Genomic DNA, 13,362 nt, shown 5'->3' on the forward strand with positions numbered 1-13,362 from the left:
CCCATGTCTATGATCTCTTTGGGAAACAACTCTAAAAGTGATATTTCTGGGTCAAGGGGTATGCACATTTTTATAGCCCTTTGGGCATAGTTCCAAATTGCTCTCCAGAATGGTTGGATCAGCTCACAGCCCCACCAACAAAAAATTAGTGTTCCAACCCTTCCATATTTTCTCTAACATTTATCATCTTCCTGTTTTGTCATGTTAGTCAATCTGAAAGTTGTGATATGGGACTTTAGAGTTGTTTTGATTTGCATCTCTCTATCAATACTGACATAGAACATTTTTTCATATGATTATAGATAGCTTTAATTTCTTCCTCTGAAAACTGCCTATTCATATCCTTTCACAATTTTCAGTTGAGGAATAACTTGCATTCTTGTACATTTGACTCACTTCTCTATATATTTTAGAAATGAGGCTTTTGTCACAGATACTAGTTGTAAAAATTCTTTCCCAGTTGTTGGCTTCTCTCTTAATCTTGGTTGCATTGGCTTTATTTGTGAAAAAAATAAAATTTTATATAATCAAAATTATCCATTTTGCATTTCATAATATTCTCTACCTCTTGTTTTGGTCATCAGTTTCTCCATTCTCAATAAATCAGATAAATGCACTCTTCCTTGCTCCCCTAATTTGTTTATAGTATCAGCCTTTACACCTAGATTGTGAACCCATTTGGACTTTATTCTTCTGTACAGAGTCAGGCATTGGTCTATGCCTAGTTTCCACCGCACAATTACCCAGTTTTCCCAGGAGATTTGTTGAACAGTGAGTTGTTTTCCCAGATGCTAGGGTCCTTGGGTTTATCCAACAGTAGACTGCTATAATCATTGACTGCTGTGTCTTGTGAACCTAACATATTCCACTCATCTCCCCTCTATTTCTTAATCAATACCAAGTGGTTTTGATGATTGCTGCTTTACAATACAATTTGAGATCTGGTATGGCTAGGCCACCATCCATAGCATTTTTTTCCTTAATTCTCATGATATTCTGGACAATTTGTTCTTCCAGATGAATTTTGATATCATTCTTTCTAGCTCTAGAAAATTATTTTCTGGTAGTTTGATTGGCATGGCACTCAGTAACTAAAATAATTTAGGTACAATTACTATTCTTAATATATTACTTCAGCCATGTGCAACTGATGTTTTTCAAATTATTTAGATCTCACTTTATTTTACAAAAAGTGTTTTTTAATTATGTTCACATAGTCCCTAGGTTTGTTTGGCAGGTAGACTCAAAATATTTTATAGTGTTTACCATAACATGAAATAGAATTTGTCTTTCTTCTTCTCTCTTTTTGGTTTTGTTTTATATATATATATATATATATATATATATATATATATATATATATATATATATATATATATATATATATATATATATATACACATACATATATATATGTATATATGTATGTATATATATGTACGTATGTATGTATGTATGTGTGTGTGTGATTTATGTGGGTTGATTTTGTATTCTGCAACTTTGTCAAAGTTACTATTTCAAATGCATTCTTGCTTGATTCTCTAGGATCCTCCAGGGATATCATCATACCATCTGCAAAGAGTCATAACTTAGTTTCTTCTTTGTCTATTCTAATTGCTTCAATTTCTTTTCTTCTCTTATTACTAAAACCAATATTTTTAGTATCATATTGAATAACATTGATGATAATGGACATCCTTGTTCCACCCCCGATTTTATTGGAAATGCATCTAGCTTATCCTCATTACATATAATGCTTACTGATGGTTTTAGGTAGATACTACTTATTATTTTAAGGAAGATTTCATTTATTCCTGTTTTCTCCAGTGTTTTGAATAGGAAGGGGTGTTACATTTTTTTCAAAAACTTTTTCTGCATCTACTGAGATAATCATATGTTTCCTTCTAGTTTTGTGATTGACATTAATCATTAATGCTGACAGTTTTTCTAATATTGAACCAGCCCTGGATTTCTGGTATAAATCCTACTTGGTAAGAACGTATTGTTCTCATGATAAGTTTCTGAAATTTTTTGCTAGTATCTTTTTTCTAATTTTTGCATTTGTATTCATTAGAAAAATTAGTCTATAATTTTCTTTCTCTGTTTGGGCTCTTCCCAGTTTACATATGAGAACCATATTTATATCATAAAAAGTATTTGGTAGACTCCTTCCTTGTCTATCTTCCCAAATAATCTATATAGGATTGAAATCAACTGCTCTTGAAATGCTTGATAGAATTCAATGGTAAATTCATCTGACCCTGGATATTTTGTCCTAGGAATTTCATTGATGGTTTGTGCAATTTATTTTTCTGAGATGGGATGATTTAAGTATATTACTTCTTCTTTTGCTGATCTGGGCAATTTTTAAAAATACTCATCGATTTCAATTACACTGTCAAGTTTGTGGCCATACAACCAGGAAAAGTAGTTTCTAATTATTGTTTTAATTTCTTCCTTGGAGAGGAGTTCACCCTTTTCATTTTTTATATTAGTAATTTGGTTTTCTTCATTCTTTTTTAAAATCAAATTGGCCAAAGATTTATCAATTTCATTGTTTTATCATAAAATCAACACTTAGTTTCTTTTATTAACTCAGTAGTTTTCTTAATTTCAATTTTATTAATCTCTCTTTTGGTTTTCACTATTTCTAATTTGGTATTTACTTGGGGATTTTCAATATTTTTCTAGCTTTTTCAGTTGCATGTCCAATTCATTAATCTCCTCTTTGTCTATTTTATTCATGTAAGCAGTACATGATAGAAAACTTTCCCTAAGAATTATTTTCTTCGCATCCCATAACTTTCGTTAGGTTATCTCATTATTCTCTTGAATGATGTGATAAATTGTTTCTATGAATTGCTGTTTAACTCACTCACTCTTTAGGATTAGATTATTTAGTTTCAAATTAATTTTTGGTCTATCTTTCCATGGCCCCTTATTACATATAATTTTTAATTGCATCTTGATCTGAGAAGGATTCATTGAGCCTCTCTACCTTTCTGCACTGGATTATGAGGTTTTATGCCCTAGTACATGGTCAAATTTTGCATACGTGCCAAGTACCACTGAGAAAAAGGTATATTCCTTTCTATTCTCATTCAGTTTTCTCCAGAGGTCTATCATATCTACCTTATCCAGAATTCTGTTCACCTCCTCATCTTCTTTCTTGATTATTTTGAAGTTTACTTTATCAAGTTCAGAGAAGGGGATGATGAGGTCCTCCACTGGTATAGTTTTGCTATCTCTTTCTTTCTGTAACTCCCTTAATTTCTGCTGTAAGAATTTGAATGCTGTACCACTTGGTGGATAAATGTTTTCTAATGACATGAGTAATGATGTTTAGTAATGATATTAACGCATTTTCTATGGTGCCTTTTATCAGGATATTGTTTCGTTCCTCATTTCTTTTGATTAAATCTATTTATGTTTTTGCTTTGTCTGAGGTTAGGATTGCTACTCCTGTTTTTTTTTACATGAGCTGAACCATAATATATTCTGCCCCAACCTTTCACTTTTACCCTGTGTGTATTCCTCTGTTTCAAATGTGTTTCTTGTAAACAACATATTGTAGGATTATGTTTTTTTTAATCCAATCTGCTATTGACCTCCATTTTATGGGAGAGTATGTATTATTCACATTCACAGTTATGATTTTTATCTGTGTCTTTCTCTCCAACCTATCCCTCCAGCCCCAGTTTATTCCTCCCTTCCCCTCCTCAATGGAGTTTTACTTGTGACCACCACCTCCCTCAGTCTTCCCTCTCTTCTATCAACTCATCTCCTTTTACTTTCCCCTTTCCCTTCCTACTGCCAGTAGGGCAAGTTACATTTCTATTTTATATAACTCTTTGAATCAAATCAGATGAGATTAAAGCTCAAATATTTCTTATCTCTTTACCCTCTTTCCCTCTATAAAAATATGTTTTGTGTAATTTACCTTTTCCTGCCTCCTCCTTTTCTGTTCTTCCATTACAATCCCTTCACACCCTTTAACTATGTTTTTTATCATCACATCAGGTAATTTGTACCCACTTCCTCTATCTATGTATATCTATTTTAAATATCATTATAAATGTAAAATTATCAAGATTAACAAGTATCTCCTCCCATATAGGGATGTAAACAATTTGCCTTTATTAAATAACAAGTTTTATTTTTTTATTTTTTTCTGTGTTTACCTTTTTATGCCTCTCTTGAGTCTTGTATTTGAAGATCAAATTTTCTATTGACCTCTGACCTTTTCATGAGAAAGGTCTGGAAATCCCTTATTTCATTGAATGTCCATCTCCTTGCCTGAAATAGTATGCCCAACTGTACTGGATAATTAATGCTTGGTTGTACTCCAAGCTCCTTTGCCATATGGAATATCATATCCCAATCCCTCTGATCTTTTAATGTAGAAGACACATGTCCTGTGTGATCCTGACTGTAGCTCCTCAGTATTTGAATTGTTTCTTTCTGACTGCTTGAAGTATTTTCTCTTTAACTTGATAGATATTCCTTGGTGTTTTCAATTTGGTATCTCTTTCAAGAAATAACTGATGGATTCTTTCAATGATTATTGTGCCCTCTGGATCTCAGACCTCAGGAGAGTTTTCCTTGATGATTTCTTGGAAGATATTGTCCAAGCTCTTTTTTTTCATCATGGCTTTCCATTAGAACAACAATACTTACATTTTTTTCTCCTAGGATCTATTTTCCAGGTGAGTTGTTTTTCCAGTGAGATATTTTACATTTTCTTCTATTTTCATTTTGCCAGCTTTTCTCCCACCTCTCTAGTTTGGCTTTTAAAATTCTTCTTGAGCTCTTCCAACAATGCTCTTTGGGCTTGAGAGCAGTTCATATTTATTCCCTTTTGAGGTTTCAGATGTGAGTACAGATCAGTATCTTCTCCTGGTTCACTGAGGTGGGGCTGAATGGGACAGCTCTTGTCCTGCACTGATCCCCTTCAGTCACAGCAAGAGGACTGTCCTTGATAACTTTTCTAACCTCCCATGCCAAAAGACTCTTTACTCCTTCAGCTGATCCCACCATTCCAGGATTTTTCCTGGGTAAATGTTCTCTGGGTTTTTCACGGTCAACAAGGGGAGGATACTAGCACTTACTCTTTTCTCTGCCATCTTGGCTCCCGGAAGTTTCAAGTAGGTTATTTTCAAACATATTGTCTGTGGCCTGATAATCTCATAAGTGGCTGCTACTGTTATTGGTGCCGTGCACTTCTCTCTCACTCTGTACTACTGGACACCCTTCCTGCATTGATACATTTGAGAATCCACACTGCTGTTCTGATTCAGTCCACCCCCGGTGTTTCCTGCTCCTCTCTGCTATGGCAGAGTCTACCCTGGTACAGCCTGTAAGCTCTACGCTGCTCCAGGCCCATGTAACAGATCCTTCCCATTGACCTTCCAGGCTGTCCTGGGCTGGAAATCTGCCACATTCTTGTCTCCTCCTGGATTCTGCCACTCTAAAATTTGTTCAGATTCTCATTTTAGAGGTATTTGAAGGAATTTGTGGTAGGGCTCAGCTGAGTCTGTGTTCTCATTCCACCATCTTGGCTTCATCCTCTATGTAAAAACATTTTCACAAAGAGTTACGTATTTCTTTCTATCCTATTTTCTCATTTTTCAGTCTCTTGCTACACAGACCCTCTTTACAGAAGAGGAAAGATACAGAACAGGGAGGAGCTCAACATCGTGTATTATGCTTAATACAAACAGCTTCCACTGCCCAGACTCTAATCTTTTGCTTTTACCCAGACCCAAATAATAGGCTCTTACGCTTTCTTTCTTTCTTTTTATACCTGTCTCTATAATCTCTCTTCTGAATTCAAGATTTATTATGCTTATAACTAATTCATTCTTAAATTAATGCTTCCAATTCCCAACCCACTTTTCCTTCACCCTGCTTCTTCATAGTTTCCTGTTAAGTTGGAAGTATGTCTGCAACAAAATCCTGATATGTGTATATTATGTGTTTTACCCTCCTTCCAATAGTTCAGATGAAAACGATGTTCAAATGATACCTGCCTCCATTTCTTCAGGTATATAGATATTTATTTGTGTTCCTTCATTATGCACAACATATTCTCTCCCCTTTTGTATCCTATTTCTTTTTCCTTTCCTTTTTTCTTTTTTATTTGAAGACCATGAAAATATATCAAAAATCATTTCCAACTCCTCCATCTAATTTGACTCCATCTATGACTCCTGATGGCAGTACAATGCTTATATCATCTTCTCCCTCCCCAATGGAGAGCAAAAACTTCCTTTTTATAAAGTTTTCTTCCCCAATTGCTCCCTTGTATTTTTCTTTTTTGTATTTCTCTTTGTCCTTGTATTTGTGCTTCAATATTTTTACTACCTCTGGTCTTTTCTACATAAATGTTTGGAAGCAGGAATATGCTGATAAATATCTAAAAGCTAGCTCTCAAAAATGTACACACAACACACTTTTTAGTTTAATATGAGTTATTAATATTTCTCTATCACTTTCTTAAGGCTGGACAATCCACAAAACCATCATTTTAGCCCTTATTTTATTGTTTGCCAATTCCTGAGGTATGAAGGCTGACACTAAAAATTTAACATTCAGATCTCAAGAGCTAGTTGAAACTCACTCCACCACAGCAAGTGGAAGCCCTCTAATTTCCTTAAAATCCATTTTTTTTCACCTATAGGTTTATACTAAGTGTACAAACACAATTCCTCTAAAATATACCCTATCCCTTGCTGGTAGGGAAATGGTGCATTTAAATCCCCACTCTGTTCTAAGTAATCCTGGCTGTCTGCCCTAGGTATAAAGCCCATATTCCTTATCCAAGTAAGAGAATCTTGAGTTATTGTATTGTGCCTGGGGTTCAGTCCCTGGTCAGTTCTGGACATCCTTGAATGCCAGACTAACTCAGGGCTCTGGGAAGTACAGAATCCCTAATCTGATGTGGGTCTGATCTATGTTTCCAACCTGGATGCTCAGTCATTGATACAATTGTTACTTTAGTCATCCCTGTTACTGCTACTTTCACATTCAGGTGTCAAGCAAGTATCTGTAAAACATAATTCCTACCCTTTAGCCTCTTAAAATTGTGTCTTCTTAGTCAAGGTACCCATTACATCTCTCAAAACAAGTTTACTTTTAATTGCAAACAGTAAACAAACTTTAAAAATAAGCCTCTGGGAAATAGGAGTTTCAGAAATAAGCTTTAACCACCTAAGGTTCATGCATAATTCTCCACAGTTTCAGATCCGGAGTTCTGGCGTAGGTAACCTCCCTTTTGTTCTTCCATGGTGACAAGCTCCTCTGTGTTTCCACCTCCCAAATGCCTGTTCCTTTTCTGACTTCTTGCACCCACAAATGCAAAAGTGGAAGAAATGATCTTGTGAATCAAAATTAGCACCTATTCCAGTCCCAAAGTCATTAAAAATCCTTGGATAATGGTCAGACATGGGGAATGAGGAGAAATTCAGAATTGAGAACATTATCAGAATATTTCTGCCTGAATCAGCATCTATCTGTAAAATCATGATCCCCTGGATAATAGCAGAAGAAGGTATGTCTAAAACATGTCCACTCATAAAGACAAAATTTTTCAACTTTAAGGTCAAGAACTCCAGTTTTTTTGAAACTTTTTGTTACTACCAATGAGTCTATACTTAATGACAAATTCAATACCTTCTGATAACTGGCATTATGTTAGTACAAAACTTATCCCAAGTCATCTAGGTTGACATCATTCATCCTGTAATCCTTCAAATAATCTCTGACTTCTAATGTTTAATTTTTGATGAGGTCATAGAATCATAAAATTTTTAACTAGAATACACAATAGAAATGTTCAAAACCAGATGTCTCATTTAATAAATATTTTCTTGGTCCTAATGCTGAACATATTTAGGCTAGATTGATGTTAATGGATACATGTTTTGGTTTTAGATATACAGTGTGTGAAGAAATATTTATCTGGGAGTCAAAGTTTGAATATTAGGCTCTTTTCCATTATATTAACTGTTTGTTCTATTATCTCAAGGAAGTCCTTCTCGATCAATAAAAAACAAAACTGTTACATATACTGGGCATCTTTTAAGTCTTGGTCACATTTCTTAACCCAAAAGCCTCCAAAGAACTTCAGAACAACCACACTGAGATTTTTCTAATCCCAAACTGTGCCAGGAGAACCCTGCAAGAAAGCACACTCAGTGCCTTGCTGCACAGTCCCCATCTTGCCCCAGAGGTGAACTCTGAGCTCCAGGGCTCCTGCTCCTGCAGCAGGAGCCAGCCACTCCCATCTCTGGCCTGGGTCCCATCCCATTCCACAGTTCACCTCTCCAAGATCGGCACACTGGCAGTTCTCTTCAGTTAGGTACGCAGTCAATTTTCTGCTTCATGGCTTCATTTTAAACTCTCACCACTCTTTCATGGGCTCTGCACACAACACATTCCCAGGAGCTCCAGAGGCTCCACAGAACTATAGCGACCACAACTGGGAAACAATAAACAATTATCCCAGCCCCCATACTTTCCTTTTAGTTTGCAGATCCTGCCAAGACTATGCCATAACATATCAGCAAGGACTCCGACATACACAGGGGGGTCTGCTGTACAGGTTCTTAGATCTGCTTTTCTAAATGAAAGACAGCTTTTGACAGGTCAACAATCATTTTACTCAAGCATATATATCATTCACTTAGTTCAGGGGGAAAAGTCAGCACACTGAACTTCAGAGAAAATACAAACAGAGAAATAAAGATCAACAGGCAGGGCTCCCAACTATTTGATTATAAGCAATATGTACATCACAGATGAACAGACAGATCCAGCTGTCTGACTATTACATACATACATAGTTACCAGAAAGGAAAGTATCAATATCTGGGTTTTCAAAGCTGGAGGTCAACTTAGTGGCTGCCCAGAGTCTCATCTGGTCAAATAAACACTTCCAAAGAGTAAGTTCCAAAGAAAAACCTCACCTCCGAATATTTATATACTTTTCAGGACCCTCAGACCCAGTGCCTCAATAGAAATTAACAAAAAATATTGAGACCTATTAATGGGCAGAGAAGATCTTTAACTCTTTCCCTCACCACCATTAACCTTATATTAACATTACAGTCATTTAATGAAATAGACTGTGCAACAATTCCACAGCTCCAAGGAGTTCAAAAATCATAGGTTAGGAATCTTTCCCTTAGAATTATCATCACTGTCACAAACTATTTTGCACACACACACACACACACACACACACACTCCTTTGAGTTTCATTGAAAGCAGAGCGAACATGGGAGGACATATAAGAACAAATCAATTTTTTCTCTATCGTCCCAGATTGTATTGGATTCTACAAGCATCTTTAAAAAAAAATGTTAAAGATTTTATTAAAAATTTTAAGTCCTGAATTTTATCCTTCCCTTCTTTCCTCTTCTCCCCTTCCCTGAAATGATAAGCAAATATATATAGTTTACAACTGTGCAACGATGTAAAACATTTCCACATCGATCAATTTGTACAAGATTAAAATTAAAAAAATATATAAAAGTGAATAATAGCATACTTCAATCTGTATCCAATTACCATCACTTATTTCTGTAGAAGCAGATAGTTTTCCTCATTAGTCCTTCGGAATTGTCTTGGAACATTATATTACTGAGAATAGCTAAGTCATTCACAGTTCTTCATCCAACAATGTTGCTGTTATTGCGTACAATATTTGCGTTGTTCTGTTCACTTCACTATGCATCATTTCATGTAAGTTTTTCCAGGTTTTTCTGAAATCATTGTACTTCTCATTTCTCATAGCACAATAATATTCCATTACCATCAAATGCCAAAGTTTGTTGAGCCATTCCCCAATTGAGGGGCATCCCTTTTATTTCCAATTCTTAGCCTCCGTAAAAAGAAGAGAACAAGCATCTTTTTGATAAATTTTAAGTTTACTTTTAAAACTCTTAGGAAGTTTATGATGTCATATAAGGACAAAGATAGTCACAGAAAAATTATCTTTTCAGTAAATGTTTTTATATTGTCTAGGAGATCAAGGTAAATAAAAATAACTGACAGTTATCTAATGTTTTATGATATTCTAAAGTACTTCACACATGTAACCTTCTTAGAGTCTCATGACAAACCTAAAAGGTAAATAAGGTAATTCTATGGATTAGGAAATTGAGACCTAAAAGAGTTGAATAACTTATCCATGGACACAGGGATGGTAAATTCCAAACACAATACTTTCTTAATTTCAGGTCCAGTGATCTTTCCACTATGTTTTTCCACTACATTTACTTAAGGATAGCTTTGCAGGAGAAAGGGAGAGACAGAGAGACAAAGAGAGACAAAGAGTCTTCATAGAGAATATATTCTGAGTCTATTATGTTAAAATTTCATGGGAAGACTTCACATGTTTCCACTGAATGGTCAAGGAAGAGTGGTCATAGATCCAACAATATGCATAAGCTACAGCTGCAAACTGAGTGTCTACAAGGGTCTAATTAATGCATTCATCCATGACTCCAAGTCAAACAAGTTACTTGATGGATGGTGCTTCTGAATAAGAAAGGTACCTAAGATTTTTCCCTTGAACTCACATATTGACTTCTTAGTCTCTTCATGGCCGCTTTCATCTCTGTGTTTCTCAAGGTATAGATGGCAGGATTTAATAGAGGTGTAAACACTGCATAAAACACAGCAAGAAATTTGTCCACTGAGGGAATGTTGAGTGGACAAAGGTAAATGAAGATACAAGGTACAAAGAATATTACCACCACCATGATGTGAGCAGTACAAGTGGAAAGTGCTTTATATACCCCATCTGTGGAGTGATGGCAAACAGTGAGTAGGATATAGGTGTAAGAAATCAAAAGCAGGATGAAACAGGTTGTAGCTAGGAACCCACTATCAGCATTCACCAATAATCCTAGGGCATGAGTATCCATGCAGGCAAGTTCAATCACCAGTGGAAGGTCGCAGAAAAAACTATCAATCTCTCTAGGGCCACAGAAAGGCAGATTCACAATCATAGCCAATTGACTCACTGAGTGTACAAACCCAATAACCCATGAGATAACTACAAGCCAAATGCACTTTTGTTGGCTCATGATGGTTGTATAGTGGAGAGGTTTGCAAATGGCTACATAGCGGTCATAGGCCATAGTCACAAGCAACACCATCTCACCACCCCCAGCAAAATGTACAAAGACAACTTGCCACATACAGGTTCCAAAGGAGATGGTCTTGCTATCCCTCAAAAAGTTTATAATTGTCTTGGGGATGGTGGCTGAGGAAAGCCACAAATCCACAAAAGATAGATTGGCTAATAAGAAGTACATAGGGGAATGGAGATGGGAATCAGTGATAACTGTGGTCATAATAAGAATGTTACCTGAAACAGTAGCCAAATAAATCACAGAAAATAATAGGAAGAGACAGATCTGGAGCTCCCATGAATTAGTAAGTCCCAATAGCACAAATTCACAAACCATAGACTGATTCACTCTATCCATTCTGTCAAGCATTTATTCCAGTCTCCTAGAGAGAATGGGACAGGCGGTTATTAGAATGGAAAAGACAGTTTAATTTTAAATCTTTGGTCCCCACAAAAGTATTTTCCTACATACTGTATATTTAAAATACATGAATATCTACCTTGCTAAGGTATAGTCAGCATTATGACCAAGAAAACTATCTACAAAATGAGATTATTAAATTTTATGATCTCTATTGTGTTTCTAGCTTAAATATTTTATAATTCTAAGACCCCATCAAAAATTAAGTTTAAATTTTATGTCAAAGATTGTATGAAAGACGACAAGTTGAGAAAGGCTCTAGGTGGGAAATGTGCAGCCTCAAGGCCACCTGTGGCCCTCTAGGTCTTCCAGTGCAACCTTTTCACTGAATCTCCTTAATAAAAGAATTTGTTCTATAAAATTTGGACTCAGTCAAAGAAGTCACACCCAAGGATCTAGAATGTCACACATGGCCTTGAGACTGTAGGTTCCCCACCCATCTGGAGGATCGTGATAGTATCAACTTTGACAATTGAGTGTGTGTGTGTGTGTGTGTGTGTGTGTGTGTGTGTGTGTGTGCATGCACAGTAGCTGAGGGCAAGTGACAGTCTTCTCTGAGCCTCAAATTAGATTCCAGCTTCAAGAGATGGAAGAGTTCAAACCCACTTCAGGTTGCTGAAGGAAAAGACTCTGGGAAGACACGAGGGGACCAAATAGTCTCCATAATATCCCTGTTCCCTGCTTGCTACTCTAGAAACTAGGGAGTTTTCCCTTGGGTAATATCCAGGACACTGCCTTAGGTGAGCTGAGTTCTCTTGCTCCCAATAAGCAAGCTCCTCCCCTCCGTATTGTCCAGCATGTAATCTACTTCTCTGATTTCTGCTTTGCCATGGTTTGGATAAGTGGGCTCCTTTCCTATCATAACTTCTTTCTTCCCCTCTTAACAGGAATATAAATCTCCCTTGGAGAGCAATATTGAGGGGGAAAGGCCTATAAAGGTCTATTCTGCCTCAATCGGAGACAAGCACCAGGACAACCATTGCCATATATGGGCCCTTCTCTACAAATGGGTCCCACTCTCTTCTCTATTGTTACACAGCTTAAAAAATGCCCATGGTTTGGACCTTACAGATAGTATCCACTAAGAGAAAATAGAACATAGGTATGTTTATTATACAACAGTTCATATATATAACATGTAGGAGAAAGGGGTTTTTTTAAAGGTAGAAATGAAATTATTAAATTTTAAAATAGAAAGGAGGCTTGTTGTTTTTCAATCATTTTTAGTTGTGGCCCATTCTGGTTTTTCTTGGCAAATGTAATGGAATAGTTTGCCATTCCTTCTCCAGCTGATTTTATTCACAAGAAAACTGAGGCAAGCAGAGTTAATTGACTTTCCCAGGGTCACACAGCCAAAAAGTGTTTGAGGCCAGATTTGAACTCAAGAAGATAAATTTTCCTGACTGCAGACCCAGGAATCTTAAAGATCATCTAATTGTCATTTCACATTATTAATTATAATCTCTAAATCCATGATGATTTCCTTAAGAACACAAAGTGAATAAGTAGGGAAGCCAGGTTTAAAACATGAATATCTGGCCTCCCAATCTAGTTATCTTTCCATATGATCATACTGCCTTTATACATTCATTTCATGCTCATTTGTAATTTGTAACAGCTCCACAGGGATAAGTTAAAGTTAAATATGGATTATCCATGAAAAAGAAGTTTTGATGAACAAATTAATATGTATTAAGTTTTAGAGGAATAATGTTTCAGTTTCAAATACAATTGAAGTTCTTCTAACAAAGCAGAGTAGAAAGGCGCAAGGGAGCCAAATCTGCTCAAATCCCTAGCACAG

At 36.0% G+C, this 13,362-nt stretch overlaps 1 protein-coding gene across 1 annotated transcript; it reads right to left on the reverse strand.

Moving 5' to 3' along the window:
* Positions 1-10,324: 10,324 nt before the first annotated feature.
* LOC140513392 (olfactory receptor 4K14-like) lies at positions 10,325-11,501 on the reverse strand. Its single transcript, XM_072623059.1, has one exon. The coding sequence runs from the start codon at positions 11,496-11,498 to the stop codon at positions 10,560-10,562; it is 939 nt and encodes a 312-aa protein (XP_072479160.1). The 5' UTR covers positions 11,499-11,501; the 3' UTR covers positions 10,325-10,559.
* Positions 11,502-13,362: the final 1,861 nt, after the last annotated feature.

The sequence above is a fragment of the Notamacropus eugenii genome, chromosome 7 (genome assembly GCF_028372415.1).
Source record: "Notamacropus eugenii isolate mMacEug1 chromosome 7, mMacEug1.pri_v2, whole genome shotgun sequence".
NCBI classification, from domain to species: domain Eukaryota; kingdom Metazoa; phylum Chordata; class Mammalia; order Diprotodontia; family Macropodidae; genus Notamacropus; species Notamacropus eugenii.